Source organism: Dendropsophus ebraccatus, chromosome 6, assembly GCF_027789765.1.
Source record: "Dendropsophus ebraccatus isolate aDenEbr1 chromosome 6, aDenEbr1.pat, whole genome shotgun sequence".
In the NCBI taxonomy this organism is placed as follows: Eukaryota; Metazoa; Chordata; class Amphibia; order Anura; family Hylidae; genus Dendropsophus; species Dendropsophus ebraccatus.
The window spans coordinates 26,308,364-26,330,933 of record NC_091459.1 but is presented as its reverse complement, the minus strand read 5'-3'; the positions used below and the strand labels follow the sequence as shown (position 1 = coordinate 26,330,933).

At 43.1% G+C, this 22,570-nt stretch overlaps 1 protein-coding gene across 1 annotated transcript; it reads right to left on the bottom strand.

The window, feature by feature from the left end:
• Positions 1–14,282: 14,282 nt before the first annotated feature.
• Positions 14,283–22,065, bottom strand: LOC138795185 (uncharacterized). Its single transcript, XM_069974178.1, has 9 exons — positions 21,401–22,065; positions 21,145–21,318; positions 20,611–21,063; positions 20,283–20,519; positions 19,559–19,796; positions 17,701–18,776; positions 16,992–17,187; positions 14,633–14,778; positions 14,283–14,414 (listed from the first exon to the last, which is right to left on the bottom strand). The coding sequence occupies exons 1-9, from the start codon at positions 21,458–21,460 to the stop codon at positions 14,283–14,285; spliced, it is 2,712 nt and encodes a 903-aa protein (XP_069830279.1). The 5' UTR covers positions 21,461–22,065.
• Positions 22,066–22,570: the final 505 nt, after the last annotated feature.

Below are 22,570 nucleotides of genomic sequence, written 5' to 3'. Positions count from 1 at the left end.
GTATAACAAACAAACTGGATATCATCACCACCATTTCAATCTAAATGAAAGTTATTTGTTAAACATTTATTTTGATTGTGAAGATTAAAATGTTATACATCAAAGAATGTAGGTCAGCATCAGACAAAATTGATGTAGTTTATTGTCCATCAAATTCTAAATATAATTGTGTTATTTTTTCTTCAATTTCACAGAATCACGTATAAAATCTAACTTTTATTAGATATGCATTAAAAGTAAAAAATGTATTAAAACAAGTGTTCTACACTTTTAATGCATATCTAATAAAAGTTAGATCTTATACGTGATTCTGGGAAATTAAATATAATTTACACGTATTTGGACTGTGGTTATTGCACGCCCATACGAGGTGGTGCATCTGTGATTTATAATTTTTCTTCATTTTAGGAATTGTAAAAATTTGGATATTTTATTTTTGTAATTGGTTTAATTTAATTGAATTCATATAAATGTTCCTAATTACATTATGAAGTATATTTATGACCCTGGCAATTGCAAAATGAACATACATTTTAAACTATGATAACATTACCTTACTCTTTTGTTTACGGCCCTATTACGTGGGACGATTCGTGCAGAATATTGTTATATTATTTGAATTTAAATGATAATCATTCTTTGTGTATGCAGGCAATGATTGAAAAAATCATTTGTGTGTCGTGTGTTCGCTAAATGTACCACATCATTTTTTCTTTTGCTGGGATGAGAAAGAGTAAACGTTCGTAGTAACAATTGTAACTAATAACTATCATTCTGTTTGTTCTGGTGAATGATTTCAAAAGCTCTTGTTTGCAATTGTTTATCGTTACTTGCTTTGTCTAGTAGGACACTTAGGGTCCATTTACACAGAAAGATTATCTGACAAATTATCTGCCAAAGATTTGAAGCCAAAGCCAGAAACAGACTATAAACAGGGATCAGGTCATAAAGAAAAGCCTGAGATTTCTCCGCTTTTCAAATCCATTTCTGGCTTTGACTTCAAATCGTTGGCAGATAATCTTTCAGATAATCTTTCTGTGTAAATGGACCCCGAGTTGGTTCTTAAAGGGAGCTGTAATTCAGACTGACACTGTTAGATAGCTGTTAGGCATATGGTAGCTTTCATATATCCATCTGTGCTTCCAGAACATAGAAAAATGCTACTGTTCTCCAGTGCAAAGTTAAAAAAGCTTTCCCAAGCTTCTGAACTGCTAAGATCTGCAATGTCTCCTCACACCCTCCCATACTTATCTATGCTTGGGAATTAGCTTCCAGCTTACTGTCAGTCAAGCAGGATAGGGATTAGAGGGGGGGGGCAAGTATTGTATCTTACTGCAAAGCAAGTAACATTTGGATAGTCCAAAGTCAAAGCCAGAGGTCAGGTAACACAGACAAGAAAGCAGAGGGAGTTAGGATGGGGATCGCAGGAATACACAAGGGGGAGCTGGGACAAGGGTATTAACCTAAATAGCCAGTGCTGGGACTCTGCCTCAGCTTTGTTTTATGCTGACCAAGAGCCCGGTTCGGATCCCCATTGGACCGGCGCTCTGATCTTCCAAGTTACAGACAGGCAGAGAAACCCGTCAATCACAGTGACAACACAGGTGCAAAATCAAGTCCAGAAGCTTCTCAGCTTAACTCCTGCATTGCCGGAAGCTGAGAAGCAATCGGGGTGGCACACAAAAGCAAACACCAGGCCCAGTTCACACCAGGCTACTGCACATTCCTGACAGGGACATTTAAAAAGCGTCCACCCGAGGCGTATGCCAGGAAGAATGTGCAGATTTGCCCCTTCTCCCGCCCCGTTTGCCCAACAGGCGGGCTGGGGGAGTTTAGGGGGCGGGGGGGGAGTGAAGAGATGGAGAGGAGGCGTGGCCTCCTCCCATGCCTCATTTATCATGATTTATGCCTGCTCGCAGGCATAAATCATAATCCAAATCTACATCTGCGTGGAAACAGGTGACCTGTAGTCCCCCTATATCCAATTATTTTTTCATGTACGAGATTTCTCCCATTGGTTTTTAACATGTCTAATGTGTATATGTTTTTATGGGAGGGCTGATTTTTTTGTCTGAATAAAATAAATTTATTTATGAAATTTATGAGTTGTTATTGCAGAGATTTTTTGCATGTGGGAAATATAGCCCGGACTCTACAGTGCCAAACCTGTAGAAAAAACTCCAGGAATTCTCCAGCTCCGTAAACAAACATTTCTTTATTTTATCATGAAATAGATGCGTTTCAAAATTCATGTTCAGTGCATGGTAGTCTGTGTCCAGCTACACGGTGTCATATAATGCAAAATCACATGGAGGACAGCAAAACTTGGACACCGCACATGCTGTGGTGTGCTGTATAGTTTTGTTTCTTTAAAAATAAAAGGTTAAAAATAAATTAGCTATGATAAAGTATGACAGATAGGTGCTGGCTTCCTGCTCCATCATAGTATTCAAGGGTATGGGTGTTCTGAGCGTGTCAATACTACCAAAAGGGTGCAAAGATGTGATCAAAATCACAAAACTGCCTGCTTGCATATGCCACTATACATAGATATGGATACAATCTACTTTCATCATACCCACACCTATACACTTTAGGGCTATGTTTACACAACGTGTCATATTAATCACGGCTGTTGTTGCCGATTTGCAGCAATGGTTGTGATTAATATGAAACTTACTTTGTGCTGAATCCTGGCCGGAGTGAAATGTCAGTTTTCTGCAGCCGCTATTCATTTATACAATGGAGCGTGCGGCTCAGGCTGCACACTCCATTGTGTGCAGTGGGGAATTCCGATGCGGGCGCACACTGATGCGCCCGCATCCGAATTCAGCAGTAGTCAAGATCATCCTGCTGGGTCACGGAATGGCCAGTGTCTTACGCCATGTGAACATGGCCTAAAAGACCAAGCATAGTGTACTTTCACAAACAACACATTTTTGGGTTTCCGCTACTAGTAGTTCGGACCTGTACCTGTTATCAGCATGTCAAGCTGACATACTCTATTTAATATGACCATAATAACAATTAATTTGTTATATAGGTTTTTTTTTCTAAAATACTTTGTTTTTTAGTGATAAGCAATGTTACCTTGACCACTTGCTTTTGTTGTGAGTCGGTGTTTCTATGGTAACCGCTTTTGAATGCTGCAGCTTATGTGTATATACATAACAGTGAATAGAATTCGGCATATTCATAAAATTATTATAATAATTTACAATTCAATGTAAGATTTTTTTTTTACATAAAAAGTAAAAGAATATAATGTTTATCTAAAAGAACCATTTTGTATGTGAAATCATCTTCACAGAAAAAGAAATGAGGATTATTGAAGCTATTCCTGTTATGCAGAAAGCTCCAAGGAGATGAGATAAAGAATATATTAGACTATATAAGAGAACATATTGGAAATAAACTATAATAAAAGACAAAAGCATATCAGCTAAAGTTGGTTACGCCAATTTGCCCATTAACCATCCCTGCAGGGTGTGCTAACTGGCAGAGAGCCAACAACAGCACAACAAAGTATTGAGTAATAAAAATTAAAAGCTTGGCTTTTTACATATTTTGCGGTCATACATTAAAATCCAGGAGTAATGGGCGGTGGTCTTTGGAAAGATTTTTCTAAAGGGAAAGAGTTTTTCGTTCTTGGTGGCAATATTGAGATAAGTTGCAGACTTAAAATAAGTTCCGATATTGTCAGGAATTAAAGGTCAAGTGTTTCCCCTTTAGCAGCTGCATGGAAAGAGTTAGTTAATAAGACTAAGCATTATAGGAATACCCCCAAATTATTATTATTAATTTTTTTTTTTTTTTAATCCAGTCCAAAGTTGGGTAGGAAAGAGGGTTAGGGGGATACCATTCTAATGTTATTTCTGTATCATATCTTTTTAATAATATAGTGGTACCTTGGTTTAAGAGCGTTTTGGTTTAAGAGCTCACAGTTTTTCAAAATTGCGACTTGGTTTAAGAGCATTGCTTTGGTTTAAGAGCTCCCTGTACTGGGTGGGAGGGCGAGTGGGGGAAGGGCATGGCCTGCATAGTGTGGTCTACAGCACTGTACTCTGACCCAGGAAGTCTCCCTCACCTTCTAAATCATAGCAGATCCACTTCAGGCTGGGGCTCACATCAGGGGACAGGACTGTGGAGGTAATCTCTCCATAGCTGTAACCCCTCTCTCCCCGGACAGTGAGTGCTGCATGTATGTGCCCACATCTGCCCAGCTCATTCCTTCATGCTCCCTGCAGTCTCTGTCCGCCATTGTGATTCCCATCCTCTCCATTACTGTACAGTAATTTATAATATCACAGATTCTGCTGTCTCTGAATGTTTGTTTAATCTGTCCTACATGTTTTTAGAATAATAAATCATTATTTATGGGGTGTGGAACCAATTGTCTGCATTTCTATGATTTCTTATGGGAAAATTTACTTTGGATTAAGAGTGGATTTGGATTACAAGCGCAGCCCCGGAACTAATTATGCTCGTAATCCAAGGCACCACTGTACTGTATTATTTGAAATTTATAAGTAAAGTTTTTAAAATTTCTGTTAAAAAAAAAACAAAACACTCACTTCCAGTAATTTAACATTACAGGTAGAGATAATCTCATTGAGTATCAAATGCTTAGGTATAGGGATATAAAGAATCCCTTAGTCCACTTAGGTCAGCTCACACCTGGTGTGTTTGCAATATGGAAAATCCACAGCAACATGGCAATGCAGGATTAAAAATGTAAAAAATAGTATTCCAAAGTTGCAGAGAAACCCCACACAAAATCCACGGCAGTTCAACTGTACGTTCTGCAGCAGAAAACCTGCAACAAAACTGACATGATTTGGTGCAGATTTTATGCTGTAAAATACCATTAGCATGCAACCGTACAAAATAGAACGGCTCTTTTGAAAACTGCATAAACCATAAGCTATGTGAAAAAAATTAAAAAACATGTTAAATATTTTATGTAACAGAAATTTAGTGGCATTGAAAAAATGGGGGAGAACATAACAATAATTGTTGTTTGCCAATCATTTGTCCTTGACAAACACCTAATACAGTATAAAATTACATAAATTACATAGCGACTTTAGAAGAAATGAGACAATACTGCCACCTGGTGTCATTAATGGAAATTTTCCGTTCACTTATGTGATTTCTAAGAAAAAACAATAATATTCTCAACTTTTATATGACCCACCGCTCTTACACTGACTGTTCCATAGCCCTAGTTTCTTTACATGACATATCATCTAAAAACGAGACTGTGGCAGGGACTGACAATTTTATTTTTAAAAGCCCCAAAAGAGCCATTAAAAAGAGGTAGTGGCTGGAGAAATACAGAAGCCGACTATGGAGAGAGACTATATTATATTTTAGTGAGTAACTGATCTCACCCCTATAGAACGTCTATGCTGTGTCTGCATCTTAGGGTATTCTTTATAGGATCCCCTCTCTTAGCTCTCTTGCTCCCTCACTGTCCCTGACATCGGAGCCAACACGCTTTGGCCAGGAGCTGTTTTCCCTATATTTGTGCCTGGATTAGTAATAGAAAATTGTACATTTTTAGCCTGTTAAGCAGCAGCCACTGCTACACTGGATATACCAAGAGGCGTGCCCCTCTTGGTAAATACAGCGGCACTAAACCAGGGGATTTTTAAATTAGTGCTGCGCAAAAAAAGTGCACATTGGTCTATGTGTCCCGTAAAGCTTCTAAGAAAAAAAGGTGGTTTTCTGCAAATAGGAAGATCTGAGATGCTAGCTGCAGGAGGGTTTGAGACCTTGCACTTCATTTGTATAAAAATGCTACTGCTGTATTGTTGTCTGAGTAGATCAACACATCCCCTGATGATATTTGAGGTGCCAGCTGCTAAAAGGCTCCCCAGCCCCCAGGAATGGCATCTGTAGTTACTCTGACTCTTTTCCTGTGAGACCAGTGGATCCCCATGGATAGATTCTGTGGCAGCAGCCACCATAGAAGGGAAAGCATGACCTCTGAGTGGAGCTGGAAGGACTGATTTAAAGGGGAACTCCGGATAAGGAAAACTTGTTTTCTATTAAAAGTTATATAGATGTGTAAACAATGTATTACCATATCTGAACGGTTCTGCCACACTGGTAGCTGATAGAAATCCAGGAAGTGAAGAAAAATGGCCTCAGTGCCAATCCACATTGTCTCCTGCTCCTTCTGCTCTCCCCCCTTAGGAGACAAATCTTCCATGCCTGCCTCACATTGTGTCTGCTGAGCACAGGCTGATGATGCAGACAGGGGGGCAGAGCGAGATGTCACAGGAGGCTTGGCTGGCTGAGTGATTCACCATCTCTGACAGGCCAGAAGCAGGTGTTGCTAATTGTGCAGAATTGTGCAGTGAAATTAGGGCTGTGTTCACACATGTTGGAGTGTCATTGCAGTACTGCAGCGTATTCACAAAAATGATGCAGTAACACAAGTAAATGGTGCTAAACGGCAGAGAGGATCAGAGCCTTATTGTGGGGCTCAACTTCAAAGATAAAAGATGCTTGATCATAATATGTGCGTGACAATGAAAAGAAAAAAAAAATCTAAAAGTTCTTTACTTTATTACAATATCAGCGTTACAGGTAGAGAATACAGTGTGCTGTGTGGTGTTACAGGTAGAGAATACAGCGTGCTGTGTGGTGTTACAGGTAGAGAATACAGTGTGCTGTGTGGTGTTACAGGTAGAGAATACAGCATGCTGTGTGGTGTTACAGGTAGAGAATACAGTGTGCTGTGTGGTGTTACAGGTAGAGAATACAGTGCTGTGTGGTGTTACAGGTAGAGAATACAGTGTGCTGTGTGGTGTGGAACAACAATGAAATGATTAAATACTGCAAATAATTCAGTAACACAATGAAACTGAAATATGTGAACACAGCCTAGATCAGGGGTGCCCAAACTACGGCCTGCGGGCCGCATGCGCCCCCCCCCCCCCAAGGCTTTTTATCCGGCCCCTGCCACACTTCCACACCGCTGCCTATCCCTGCCCTTGCCCCGCCGCCGTCATCCCCGGGCGGGCCGGGCCCCTCACACTCTTGGAACCCCTCCGGTCAGTCGCTGGAGGGATCCCCCAGCAGGTGCAGCGACGTCCTCACTGTCCCTGCCGGAGGATCCCTCAGAGATCATTTTCAGGTTACATCCATGGCGGGGGGGTCGGTGGTCCGTGCGGCACCGAGGAGGCAGGCTGCAAGGCAGACATCTCACACTGCTCTGGGATCTGCGGTCCGTTGCACCGCCCTCTGGAGGGAGGTGTGCAACGGAACGCAGATCCCGGAGCAGTGTGAGATGTCTGCCCAGCAGCCTGCCTTCCCGGCGCCGCACGGACCACCGACCCCCACACCCTGGATGTAAGCTGGAACAGTGATGACAGTGATGACAGCAGGGACAGTGATGACATCGCTGCACCTGCTGGGGGATCCCTCTGGCGACTGACCGGCTGAAGAGTAGAGAAGAGGCCAGGAGAGATTAAGACAGTATTAGGTGAGTATAATTATTATTATTTTTTGTAGCAATGAAGTGGGACATTATAACTATATGGGGGACATTGCAGGGGGACAATATAACTATATGGGAAACATTGCAGGGGGACAATATAACTATATGGGAAACATTGCAGGGGGACAATATAACTATATGGGGGACATTGCAGGGGGACAATATAACTATATGTAGGACATTGCAGTGGGACATTATAACTATATGGGGGACATTGCTGGGGGACAATATAACTATATGGGGACATTGCAGTGGGACATTATAGCTATATGGGAAACATTGCAGGGGGACAATATAAGTATATGGGGGACATTACAGGGGGACAATATAACTATATGGGGGACAATATAACTATATAGGGACAATGCAGGGGGACAATATAACTATATGGGGACATTGCAGTGGGACATTATAACTATATGGGGGACATTGCAGGGGGACAATATAATTATGTGGGGACATTGCAGGGGGGCAATATAACTATATGGGGGACATTGCAGGGGGGCAATATAACTATATGGGGGACATTGCAGGGGGACAATATAACTATATGGGGGACATTGCAGGGGGACAATATAACTATTAGGGGACATTGCAGGGGAACATTATTAATATATGGGGGACATTGCAGGGGGACATTATTACTATATGGGGGACAATATAACTATATGGGGGACATTTCAGGGGAACATTATTACTATATACAGAGCACATACCATTTAACGGTCTTAATTGGCGGGAGCGGCCAATCGATAGCACCCGGGATTGGGGCAGTTCAGAGCGGGGTCACGGTGCTGCCCCCCTCTGAACTCCCTTAACGACGAGATGGTGTAAATGTACGTCATCCATCGTTAAGGGGTTAAAGGTGGGAAAGCTTTTTAAGTAAACATTGTACATTGTAAGATTCTAGTGAGTGCAGTTAGAAGTCTAAAGCCTCTGGCCACATTATTGGGAGAATCTGATGACAATATACAGCATTTCTTTGCAATGACGGTCAGGATTAGTAATCAAGACCTTGTCAAGTGCATAAAACATTCAAAATAGCTTGAAAAGAGGCCAACAACTGTGCATTTGTGTGAAATGTCATATATTGGGTGATTTGAATCCACATAATATGGAGGTAATGTTTTATGAAAATATGTTTTAAGAAATCTCATGTCTTACAAACATGCTTGTTTTACTGGACATACCTAGGAGTGAATGATTCAGAAATATATTACCCCCCTCCTTCTAGCACTTCAGCCTACTTAACACATGCTGCATATCTTATTTATAGCATATGAAGCTGATTTTTTAATTCAGAAAATGTTGAAGCAAGTAATATGTCTTATTATAATCTGTCTGATCTGTATACAAGAATTGGTAAAAAAAAAGGCAGTCATTATTTATTGACCAAAATGGTGCCTTAAAGGGAGCCTGTCAAATCAATGATGGTGCCCTCTTACAGCTCTCTCCTCAAGCACTGCAGGGCTATAATGACAAAATTGTACACAGAATAGTCTGATTCAGGCTGGATTCACACATAAAGTATCTGCAGCGGATTTCACGTTGTGAGTTTGCAGCGAAATCCGCTGCAGGTAACTCTCCTGTCAGTGTCAATGTGATTACACACTCGCAGCGGGATGACAATACCAGTACGAGTATGTAAGTGCCGCTCCCATCTACCCTCCCACTGGCCAGAGCCTACTGTAGCTGCTCCACGCTCCAGCTGCATCTGAGGCTCCCGGAGGTCCCGTGCAGTAAATCAGTGACTGCGGAGGGAGCCTGAGATGCATCCGGAGCGTGGAGCAGATAAAGTATCTTCTCGGTAGCAGGAGGGTTAATGGGGCGGGGCGCTTACATACTTACAGCAGAATTACAATCCTGCTGCGAGTATGTAATCACATTGACACTGACAGGAGACGCGTGAAATCAGCTGCGGATACGTTATGTGTGAATCTAACCTTAAAGCGTAACTATAATTTCAGTAGCCAAAAAATGAAATTCCTCAAATAAAAAGCCCATGTGTTACCCTTTAAAAAGAGCCATAAACTGCGTTGATAGCGTGTACGCTCGCTGAGATATCCCCAGTTGTTTGGCTCAGAAGAATAAATGAATTTTTCTCCTGGCTGAGAGAAAGTGGTCGTGGCCTATCCCTCATCTCCCTGGCTGGGTCCCTCCATTCACAGACCAGCACCTTAGCAGATGTATCACACACAGTGGGATTAGATACAGCCCCAGACTACTGTATCACAATGTAAGATTCGATACAGAGCCCTAGCAGATGGTATCATACACAGTGGGATTAGATATAGTCATCTGCTCTCATTACACTGTAGGATAATGTCAGCCATGGAGGTGGCGGCACCTGCTACAGACCTCTGATAGTAAATGTTATATATACTATGGAAGGACTACAGCTGTGTTGTGCTGGGACTTGTAGTCCTCCCCTCAGTGACTCACCCACTCTCCCTCATGCAGTACATTGGAGTCATGGTGGCACTGGGTACACTTGTCTCTCCATCCAGCTCTTCCCCTGCGCTGCTCCTCACACACAACACCCTCAGCTCTGCTATGTGATCTCTGTGAGGGGAGGGGGGAGAACGTGCTGCTAAGAGGTGAGGGGAGGAGGTTTTGTTTCTGTTTCTCTCTGTGTCAGGGCTGTTATCTGATCCTCCTGTCAGAGTCTGTACTCTAAGTACAGATCTCCTGGGAGGGGAGTGTACAGCAGGATTGCAGAAATAAGTCAGAGGCAGACAGAGCTCTGAGGGGACTTTTGGCTTTATGTATTTAAAAAACTGTTCATTTTAGGTTATTAATGTATATTGCAAAAAGTCTTATCATGACCTAAGCTAACTAAAACTGAATGGTCAAAATATTTTATAGTTACGCTTTAATGAGTTCATCCTGTTGTGGTAACTTGCTGAAGAAGCTGCTTGCTATAAAAGTGACATCATCTTTTTAAAAAATTTTTTTTACCACTTTGCACTTTTCAAAAGCATTGTTAAGAACTATTTTCCTTTTGAGAAGCAATGGAAATAGGATTTTACAAGGATTTCTGCCTGAAATATTCTTCAAAATCTGCATAAAAAGTACTGTTAAAGAGACACTGTCACAGGTTTGCGCAAAAATCGACTCCTTTTTGTGGCTTAAAGAAGCAGTTCACAAAATGTTTTTATTGGTCCCCCGCTAGGCAATGGCGCTGTCCCGCAGCACGGATTCGTTCCGGTCTCCACGTCATCCGCTCCTGTGACCGCTCTTCTATCTTCTGTGATTGAATGCTCTCCCAAAGAGAATGCATTGTAAACTGGGACTTCTGGTGTTCAATCACAGGAGAGAAAAGAGGGGTCACAGGAGCTGATGACGTGATTGCGAACTGGATTTCAGCGGCGCCGCAGAACACCAATCACCTGTGGTGAGTATACGTGCCATTGCCTAGCGGGGGGGAGGGGGCCAATAAAAAAAATTTGTGAACTGCTACTTGTCTAATGAGTGGACAGGAGGGGCACTGCAAGGCGGGGAGGAGGCATGGCCTCCTCCAGCTCCTGATTTACCTTGATTTATGTCTGCAAACAGGCGTAAATCATGGCAGAAATCTAAACCTGCTCTGGAGCAGGTGTAGAATTCTGTGCCCGACGTGCCACAGGCACAAGTCCTGCTAAATTTACTTGTGCTATTGGTGTCCTCACCACGCCCCAACACAGTTAGTATGAATGAATCCTATACTAAACCCTGTTCCACCCCATAGAGAATAAATCAATATATTCTCCACTCCCCTAAGTACCATGAAGGTTTAAAGTCATCCTTAGGGTAGCTTCACACGCACCGGATTTGCAGTTTATTCTGTTTTTTTCAACCAGAACAAGTCAGACAATCTGCATTCTGGAGACTGGACCTGTAAGTACAGCTTTGTTTTACAGCATGATAAGAACTAAAAAATAATAAATGTATATTGTAAACTTGCTTAATATCACCATCTACTGTTAATTTACATTTGGGTAAGGCTATGTTCACACTGCGTATGAGTCCGGCCATAGTGCGAACCGCGAATATACGCAGGTAGTTTTGAGGTTGATGCGTTAGCTTGAAAGTATACGATATACGCTCGCACAATGCACACTACGTATGAGCTTACGGCCGGATCGTAAGCGGCGCCGTGAAAAATGAACAAGACCATTGTTTGAGGACGGAAATGTTCCAACTCACGGCCGTGGATTTCCATGCGGTCCCGTACGGAATACTTATTGCAACCAAATTGAACTTGATTTTTTGATCCAAAAGGTTCTGTGAGTTTTATTGGGCTGGGCGAAGATTTCCAAGTAAATGACCTGTTTCAGATCGCTTCAAAACAAGCTAGGGAAGCATAACTAGTAGTAGCGGTAGTTTCAGCCGCACATGTACGGCGGCGTACGAAATGCGGCCGGACTCATACGCAGTGTGAACATAGCCTCAAAGTTATAACGACTGTGACACTTTAAGATCCATAAGGGTATGTTCAAATTGAGTAATAAGGGCGGAATTCCGCGCCGGAGCTCTATGCCACAGAATCTCATCTGCCTCAGTGTTTCTATGGGATGGCTCATGAGCCATTGCATAGAGGCACTGTGTGACACTAAGGGTCCTAATACACGGACCGACAATCGTTAGCGAGGGCTGCAGGGACATCGTTACTGATGTCCTAGCAGCATACATTACCTAGCAGGGCTTCTCCTCCGCTCCATCTTCCTCCCCGGGTCCCACAGCGCAGCATCAACTCCGGAGCGGACTGAGTGAGCTGTCAGACCGCTCGTCCAATCACTAGCCGCGGCTGTCCCGGCCAGTGATTGGCTGAGCGGTCTGACAGCTCAGTCAGGCCGCACCGAAGCTGATGCTGTGCCGCGGGACCCGGGGAGGAAGACGGAGCGTAGAAGCCCTGCTAGGTAATGTATGGTGTGTCTCAAATCATCGGTCGCCCGCCGCGCACCGCTATTTCACAAAGCGATGCGCGGTGGGTGACCGATGATTTTAGGTTTGGGCCTAAATAAACGATCAGCCGATGACACGATCATCGGCTGATCGTTTTCTCTATTCCACGTGATTCTGCGGCAGAGAGCTCCACCGCAGAATTCCGCCTGTTTTACTCAGTGTGAAAGGGCCCAAAGGCTCCAGTTCCAGACTGGTTGTCCAATGACTACAATAAAACGCTGTTTTGTCCCCATTTCTGTTGCAAACTATCTTAAATATTAAGTATATGGGTCCAATTCCTCCTGAGATGTTCAAAGCTCTAATAGAAGTTATTCTAAAACTGGGGAAATCCACAGCTAAGAGACGTAATTTTCATCCTATTTCTCTACTAAATACACACCAGAAGCTTTAGTCTTCCATTATAACTAATGGATTATCTTCTATTCTTCACTTCCTTGTGGACCAGGACCAGGTAGGGATTGTCAAGGGCAGGGGGTCAGTAGACATGACCAGAAGTTTTGTAGATATTATTGAATGGGTGTGGTGCAGTCATATGCCTTCTCTGCTCCTTTCTTTGGATGCAGAGACGGTATTAGACAATGTACATTGGGGCTTTCTTAGAAATGTCCTTAGTAAATGTGCCATAGTAGGGCCAGCTTTACATTCTATAATGGCATTATAAACATGCCCTTTGGCTGTGATTTTCACATCAGGATATACATCTGCTACCTTTAGGATATCTAATGGAAAGAGGCAAGGGTGCCTTCTTTCCCCACTGATTTTTGTATTAATAATGTAGCTTTCGCCCACATGATTTGGAATTCCCTGAATATAAAAGGAATTAAAATAGGCATAAAAAACAGGTTCATATGTTTATTTGCTGATGATGACGTCTTTATAGCACTATCCCAACTAGAAATGTCGTCACCAGCTGTTTTAGGTTAATGTTAGCAAATCGTAGATTTTAGATTTGGGCCTACCTGATGCAGTGGTGGACAAATTAAGAATATGTTTCCCTTTTCCATGGACCTCGAATGGGCTGCCATATTTAGGGAATAAACTGGGACACCCTTTATCCACTTTATACGGTTTAAATTATCCCCCCCATGCTGAAAACTATAAATGCAAAATTATTGGAATATCTGGTGCTTTAACTTACTTAGATAAGTCATATCTCTTTTATAAAAATGATAATGCCAAAAATGTTATATCTCTTTAAGAACCTTCCCATAGTCTAATGAGTTTCCTGAAGGAAAGCTATGTAAGGTTTAATGGTGCGTTCACACCTACAGGATCTGCAGCTGATTTTCTGCAGCAGATTTCATTTAAATAACTGAACACGGCATCAAATCTGCTGCAGATCTGCTGCAGATCCTGTAGGTGTGAACGCACCCTAGGGCTGGATTCACACTACGTATATTTCAGTCAGTATTGTGGTCCTCATATTGCAACCAAAACCAGGAGTGGATTAAAAACACAGAAAGGCTCTGTCCACACAATGGTGAAATTGAGTGGATGGCCGCCATATAACAGTAAATAACGGCCATTATTTCAATATGAGAGACGTTGTTTTAAAATAACAGCAAATATTTGCCATTAAATGGCGGCCATCCACTCAATTTCACCATTGTGTGAACAGATCCTTTCTGTGTTTTTAATCCACTCCTGGTTTTGGTTGCTATATGAGGACCACAATACTGACTGAAATATACGTAGTGTGAACATAGCCCCAGTCTATAAAGGTTTGTGAGTATTTATTTTTTGCTTCACTATGGTGCTAAGTCCAACTACATTCCATGAGGTTAGCTGTTCTGAAGTCTCTTGACACCAACCAGATAGGATGAGTACTCTAGCCTCCACACCTATCTGTCATCAGGTAAGAATCTGTGTAGGAAGCGACCTCCATCCCAGCCAGTGGAGAACTCTTGAGATGAAAAGAGTAGAAGGCGTTCAGGTGCCCAAGGGGTAAGGGTACAAATTCCTGTAATAAAAACAGAAAAGTAATGAGCAATCTAACAGTTTGACTTTGGGATAAGTCACAGCAGGTAACCAAACGGAAAGAGTAGATAAAGTTCCATAGCATATTGACGTGGAGTGATAGGGCAAAGGAACTGTAATTCCTAGGAAATAGTTCAGGTGTGGCCAGGAGCTTCTTCAATCACATGGGGATCTTTCTTTCATTGATATGTAGGGAGTTACTTTGCTAGTAAGCTCAATCTTTTCTTTGATGGTCCAGTCCATATATTTGGTTATAACCAGTTTTTGTTCCCTCAATTGTATTGCCTCTAATAGGTCTTTGGTCAAGCTTTGGATAAAGCCGTCGCCAAACAATGCCTCTGGGATGTCTAGGAAGCAACAATTATTTCTTTGGTCTCTGTTTTTAAGGTCCTCTAGTTTGTCTTTAAAACTCTTTGATGACCAGGCCAATTTTTGTTTTTGCGCTTTCTTTTTTTTTTTCTCCTTGTGTTTAAAAGGCCATAGCTCTTACATCTTTTTACCTACAGACCCACATGAACACCAATTATACTTTGCAATAACACACTTAATTATTCCATAAAACATGCTGTGAAACAGGGAAAAAATTATTTTAAAAAAACAACAATTTTTTCATCTTGGGGGGGGTATTGTGTTTACGCCAATTGCCCTATGGTAAGATTGACATGTTATCTGAGCTCCTCAAGTCAGTATAAGCAACTCACACCTCTTGAGCAAAGAGATGTCCCTTCAAATCTCACTCAATTTAGGAGTCCTAAAACATTGACTGCTCAAGAGGTGTGAGAGCTATTTTGCATATCCTTTCTTCCCAGAATTCTCAATGGAACAGCAATGGTCTGTAAGTCTCCATATGTCTTTATGACGAACTCTCCTTAATGAGATTTAGTACCCCTTTGACTTACGTCAACAGACCTCACCCTGCCCTGCATTGAAGAGGGGCAACAACCCTGAAACAGCTGTCTGCAGATGGGAAATATTTCCTTTTGCAGATGGGAAATATTTCCTTTTGGAGTGATTATTTGGCTTGGCATATAATTCTCAGTCCATGTTCTAAGACTCCTAGATTGAGTAACACTAGACTTGAACGGACATCTCTTTGCTCAAGAGGATTTGTAAGAGCTGTTTTGCATACCCTTTCTTCCCAGAATTCTCAATGGAGCAACAATGGTGTGTAAGTCTACATATGTCTTTATGAGGAACTCTCCTTAATGAGATTTAGTACCCCTTTGACTTACGTCAACAGACCTCACCCTGCCAACATCCTGCCCTGCATTGAAGAGGGGCAACAACCCTGAAACAGCTGTCTGCAGATGGGAAATATTTCCTTTTGGAGTGATTATTTGGCTTGGCATATAATTCTCAGTCCATGTTCTAAGACTCCTAGATTGAGTAACACTAGACTTGAACGGACATTTCTTTGCTCAAGAGGATTTGTAAGAGCTGTTTTGCATACCCTTTCTTCCCAGAATTCTCAATGGAGCAACAATGGTGTGTAAGTCTCCATGTGTTTTTATGATGAACACTCCTTAATGAGAGTTAGTACCCAATTGTTAGAGCTGTGTAATTCATTACTGGGCTTTGTGGTAGGAATAGTATTATTTACTGCAGAGAGGTGTAATTCGCTGCAGTGGTTTGCAGTAAGATCTACGTAATTTACTATAAAGACTTGTATTAAGAGAAGTGTACAAAATAAAACAGTGGGGTGGGCACTACAGGTGCTGTGAAGTGGTAGTACAGCAAAGTGGGCTTGGGTATACTTGGTAACTTGGCCACAGTGGTGTTGGAACGTAGCCCAAGTGTATGTGCAGGTATGGCGACACAAAAATAGGACAGAGTCCAGCAGTTAACCAAGATAATCTTTACTTGAAAAGGTGACAGTAGTAAACTCAACAGGTGCAGGTGACAGAGGTGAAAAATGAAGTGAATGTAGAGGTAGTTTAGTGACGGTGTAGGGACTGTCTTTGGGGCCTTGTCCAATTAGTTGTGTACAACAATGTTGTAGTGTAGGAGAGTGTAGAAAAAATTCTAAATTACTAACCTGGTAATTTCTTTTCTTTGAGCCCATGACGGCACCCCTGGAGAGGACCACCTCCTACTCCCATAGGACAGGAAACAGGATACAGGAAATCCCTGGATCATATAAAGAAGTAAACTCCCCTCCATCGCCAGTCTTTACCAAGGACCTAGGAGCGAAGCTCACAAGACACACACAAAAAGAAAAATATATACAAAAAATCTCTTTTTTTTTTTTTTTTTTGTGTTTATAAAGAAGTTTACTTTTTCTATATCTATGTAATAAAATTATCACTACTATTATTATTATCCCTCTTTTTTTTTGGGTGGGATTTAGGCGGGGTGCCGTCATGGGCTCAAAGAAAAGAAATTACCAGGTTAGTAATTTAGAATTTTCTCTTTTCGCCCTATGACGGCACCCCTGGAGAGTAGAATAGGAATATAACCGCCTAGGGAGGGACCACTGCCTGCAAAACACTACGTCCAAATGTTAAGTCTTCGGTGGAAGATAGTTGTAACCTGTAGTGTCTAAAAAATGTATGTGGAGTACTCCATGTGGCTGCCCTGCAGATCTGATCAATGGAAACCGCTGCCCTCTCAGCCCACGAAGTTGCCACAGCTCTAGTGGAATGTGCCCCGAATCCAACTGGTGGTGTCATGTTCTTGACTCTATAGCATTCTCCAACTGCCTGTTTAACCCATCTGGCTATTGTTTGTGTGGAAGCTGACTTGCCCTTGGTCTTACCCTGAAAGGATATAAGCAAGCTGTTACATAATCTCCAACTTTCTGTGACCTTTAGATAATGTAAGATAACTCTTCTAACATCCAGACTATGCAAACTTAATTCTTGATCGTTAGTTGGTGTGTTGTAAAATGATGGTAGTATCACCTCCTGAGATCTGTGGAAGTCCGTAACCACTTTTGGAAGAAAGGCTGGGTCAGGAGATAATACGACTCGGTCCTCTCTAATGGTCATGTAAGGAGTCTGTATAGAGAAGGCTCTAATTTCACTTACTCTACGGGCTGACGTTATTGCCAATAGAAAAGCCAGTTTATAAGACAGGAATTTAATACTGCAGTCTGCTAAAGGTTCAAAGGGATTAGCAGTAAGTCCGTTCAAGACAAGGTTCAGATCCCAAGGCGGAACCCTAGACCTGATCGTGGGACACAATCTGGAGGTTGCTTTTACAAATCTTTTAATCCACTGATGTTCAGCTAGTTTATAGTCATAGAGTGCACTGAGGGCGGAGATCTATACCTTGATGGTGCTAGGCCTGAGGTGCTTGTTTAGACCCTCTTGTAAGAATTGTAAGATTAAAGGAATGTCAGGAGGAGTTAGGACATTAACAGGTTTATTTACAAATTTACAAAATGCTATCCATGTACGTAGATATATAGTAGAGGTAACTTTCTTTCTACTGGCTAGCAACGTGGTGATTACTTCGGATGAAAGGCCTCTGTCTATCAACAATTGCCTCTCAACAGCCATGCCGTCAGGTGAAGGTTTTGAACCTGAGGGTGAAATACTGGGCCCTGGGCGAGGAGATCTGCCCTGTCCGGAAGAATCCATGGGTCTGTCAGAGACATCTTCCTGAGCCAAGTAAACCACACCCTTCTTGGCCAAAAGGGCGCTATTAGAATTATGTGGGCCCTGTCCTGCCTGATCTTTCTGACTACTCTTGGGATTAGTCTGATGGGTGGGAATGCGTACAGTAGGCCTTTGTCCCAAGGCTGGGCTAGTGCATCTAGAGCCCTGGGCTTGTCTGCAGGACATAGGGAAAAGAACTCCTGGGTCTTTCTGTTCTTCCGCGATGCGAAGAGGTCTATCTCCGGTGATCCCCACATTCTGCATATCTGTAGAAATACCTCCTGGCAAAGCTCCCAATCCCCCTGGTTTAGGGAGTGTCTGCTTAGAAAATCTGCCTTCACATTGTCTACCCCCTTCAGGTGAAGTGCCGAGAGGGACAGACAATGTGACTGTACTAGCCTGAACATGAAGTGGGCAACTCTCATAAGTTGTACTGATCTTGTGCCTCCTTGGTGGTTGATGTACGCCACTGCCGATCTGTTGTCTGTTAGTATTCTCACGTTTCTGTCTTTTATTAACGGAAGAGCCTGGGACAAGGAGAAGAATATTGCTCTCAATTCTCTCACGTTTTGTGGGTCCCTGGCCTCCTCTGGGGACCACAGGCCCTGGAATACTTGTGTGTCTGTATGGGCTCCCCACCCCCTGGGACTGGCATCTGTGGTGATGGTCAAAATGTTGTCCAGAATCCAAGGAAGTCCCTTGGATAGATGCTCCCTTTCCTTCCACCAAGAGAGAGATCTGAGAGTCTGTGGAGATAGAGTGAAACAAGAATCAAGAGACTCAGAGGCACCGTCCCATTCACCAAGAATCTGTGATTGTAACACCCTAGAGTGGTACTGTGCCCAGGGAACCGCTGGAATGCAGGAAGTAAATAGACCCAACACCGACATAGCCTTCCTAAATGTAGTAATGGGATTATCAAAAAGCTCCTGTGTTCTGGAAAGAACATTTGAAATCTTGCTATCTGGTAAGAAAGATCTCTTAGCTCTCGAATCCAGACATATTCCCAGGAACTGACAATATTGAGAGGGGATCTTATTGGATTTTTCCTCGTTAATCTCCCAACCTAATTTAGACAGGATGTCTTCTACTATTTTGATCTGGCTCTGAAGAGAGATTACTGAGTCGCCGACCAGTAAAAAATCATCCAAATAAGGAATGATAATTATATCCTTTTCTCTGATATGTGCCATAACCTCTGACATCACTTTAGTGAAAACTCTAGGTGCCTGTGAAATGCCAAAAGGTAAGGCCTGGTACTGGAAATGACAAACTGAATCGTTAAGTTTGACTGCTACCCTCAGGAATCTTTGATGGTCCTGGTGGATGGGGACGTGATAGTATGCATCCCTTAAATCTAAGGTGGCCATAAAACAATCCTGTGAAAGATTCAAAATGGCTGAAGAAACTGACTCCATCCTAAACCTTTCGTAGGCTAAAACCCTGTTAAGAGGTTTAAGATTGATAATGGTTCTAAAAGAACCATTGGGTTTCCTTACCAAAAACAGAGTAGAGTAAAAACCCTTACCACACTCTGTCTCCGGAACGGGAACCAAAACCTTCTTCCTGAGTAAGGACTGTACTTCCGTAGAAAGTGCTGTCTGCTTTATGGGATCGGATGATAAATCCGTAATGACGAATCTTTCCCCTGGGGAGGACACAAAAGAAATTTTTAAACCGTGCTTTATTGTATCCAATACAAAGGAGCTATTGGAAATACCACACCACTGTGACCAAAAAAGAGAAAGGCGACCTCCCACAGGGACCTGGCGTCATTGAGCAGGTTTTTTGGTATTGTCAGAACCCTTAAAGAGGAACCCCTTGGATTTCTTGGTGGGCCTCCATTCCTTCCTATTTGTATTAGGATTAGTATTCGTGTTAGGGGCTCTATGTGTGTTCCTACCTTTTCCCCTAAAAGGACGGCTAGACTGCTGCGGGATCAGAGGGAACCCCTTCTTTCTATCCGAAGCCTTCTCGAGAATGTTATCTAAGGCTGGACCGAAAAGCAGGTTGCCTTCACAAGGGACTCCACATAATTTAGATTTAGAGGTGACGTCCCCCTTCCATTCTTTAAGCCACATGGATCTGCGGGCAGAGTTTGAGAGTGCTGCTGAACGAGCGGAGAGTCTAAGAGCATCCGCTGAAGCATCTGATATAAATGAGACAGCATTCTCTAAGGTCTCAAAGGGCTTGAGGAGCTCCTCCGCAGGAGTCCCCCTACTAATCATGTCTTTAAGTTCAGACATCCATACCCCTAGAGATCTAGAGACTGAGGTTGCTGCCACTAGAGGTTTAAACAAGGCAGTGGATGCTTCCCAGTCCTTCTTTAAATAAATCTCTGCACGTTTGTCCATAGGGTCTTTAAGAGTTGCACAGTCCTCAAAAGGTAGCGCATTAAGTTTTGTAATCTTGGCTACCGGAGGATCTATCTTTGGAGCAAAGCCCCAGGAGTTCGACTCCTCATGGTCAAAGGGGTACTTTCTTTTGAACTGAAAAATAATTGAAAAATTAGTTGTTTAGTTATATATACTCTTCTATATCTTTACCTGTTTATCCAAGAAAACAGAAAAAAACACTCACAGCAGCTGGAACAAAAAATTTTCTATCCGGATTGGACCATTCGTGTTTAATCAAGGCCTTAATGTTTTGGTGAATGGGAAAGACCAATCGTTTCTTAGGTGCTAGCCCTCCAAACATACGGTCCTGTATAGTATTAGTTTCTGGAACCTCTACTATACCCATAGTCTCCCTTACTGCTTTAATTAGTGATTCTATATAGTCAGCAGAAGGTAATGGTGTAGCCACTTCTTCCTCCAGACTCTCTACGTTAGATGGGCCTGCTTCTGGTTCGTCTATACCCAGCGATAGGTCCTCATCGTCCCCCAAGGTAGATGGAGGCTGACTGTGAACAGACTGCTCCACCTCAATAGTAGGGGGTATTGGGGTAGCCAAAGGTAACTGAGACACAGGTGCTGGCGTCAGCTCTGGAGGAGAAGCTGTGGTAGTGGCCGGAGTCTGAGAGGGCATGGAGGCCTGAAACCAAAAAATAAATGTAGAAAAGAAAAAATTTTTTTTTTTTTTTTCCCGAAAAGGCAAAGAAAAAATTCTACCTACCCTAATTTCCTTCTTTATCATGTTCTTCATGTTACGCATAAAAGAGGGTCCCTGCTCCTCTAGGACTCTATTCATACAGCTACCGCACAGCACTTTAGTGTAAGAGCTACTTAATCTTTTCCTACAAACGGGGCAATCTCTGCTCTTAGCATGACTCTTTTTAGTAGTACCCTCCTAAAAATGAGAAACATGGCAAACTTAGACAAAGGAAGAAGAAAATTCTGCTGGGGAAAATCCCCTCTTACCCACTCCATACCACAGGGGCTTGAATCCTGGCTGGAGTAGATTCTGATAATTCAGCGCTTTCAGCCTCCATAATGGACAATTGAGGTCTTGGAGGTGTAAAAGACTCTCTGCAGCCGTTGTCAGGAACAGTAGAGAAGACACCAGGCAGCAGAAACAAAATACCGCTAGAGCACACAGGAACTGAGCACTCACCTGGCGTCCTTCTCGGCAGCTCTTTTGAATTTGGCGCCGAGAGTCACATGACCGGCTGGCTCCGCCCCCTTCGCCGCGCGCTGAGACGACGTCACCCTCCCGGCGCTCCACCTGAGGCAGGCCGTAGGCCCCGGAAGTTGCCGAACACGGCCAGCAGAGCAACCCCCTCCCAGCATCATCCAGCAGCCATGCCGCAGGGCGCGCGAACGCAGCGCTACGGATCGGGGCACCGGACCACGCCGAGGAGGGCCAGGGGAGCTCCGGGGACCCATATCTGGAGGTGTCGGGGGAGGAGGCCAGACTTGGAGGCTGCTCCCCACTCGGAGCCTGACGCCGCCGGGAAGCCGGTAGGATATTACCCGGTAACCCCCAGTCATTTCTTTCCGTCCAGGGAAGGGAAGGGAAAAAGCCCTTCCAGCTCCTGCTCCCATGGGGACAGGAAACAGAAACTGGCGATGGAGGGGAGTTTACTTCTTTATATGATCCAGGGATTTCCTGTATCCTGTTTCCTGTCCTATGGGAGTAGGAGGTGGTCCTCTCCAGGGGTGCCGTCATAGGGCGAAAAGAGAAAAATACCTATACTCACGTTTAGATACTTTCTATCTTACCACCTTCTTCCTAACCAGTTCAGTGAGTGCCAGGTTGGTTAGTACTGGCCCCAGGCCTTTACTACTGGGTGTAGCAGACTTCCCGAGGCCTCCCAGGAAAGCTGTGCATTCTTCGATAAGACTTTAACCACAAACGTGCCATACGGAAGGTCACTAGGTGGTTTAAACCAAGAAGCACACTACTAAAGGGCCAAAAACCCCAAAACACACCCTATAGTGACTTCCTACATGTTAATGTTTTAATGCTTTTTGTAAATAAAATAAAGTGCTAGTAGATACTTATTAAAAACCCCACACTAAAGAAATTTGGTGCTAGCATTGTTTACAAGGCGTGTGCTACCAGTATAGGAGTAGCTGCAGACAACTAACTAGATATGGCC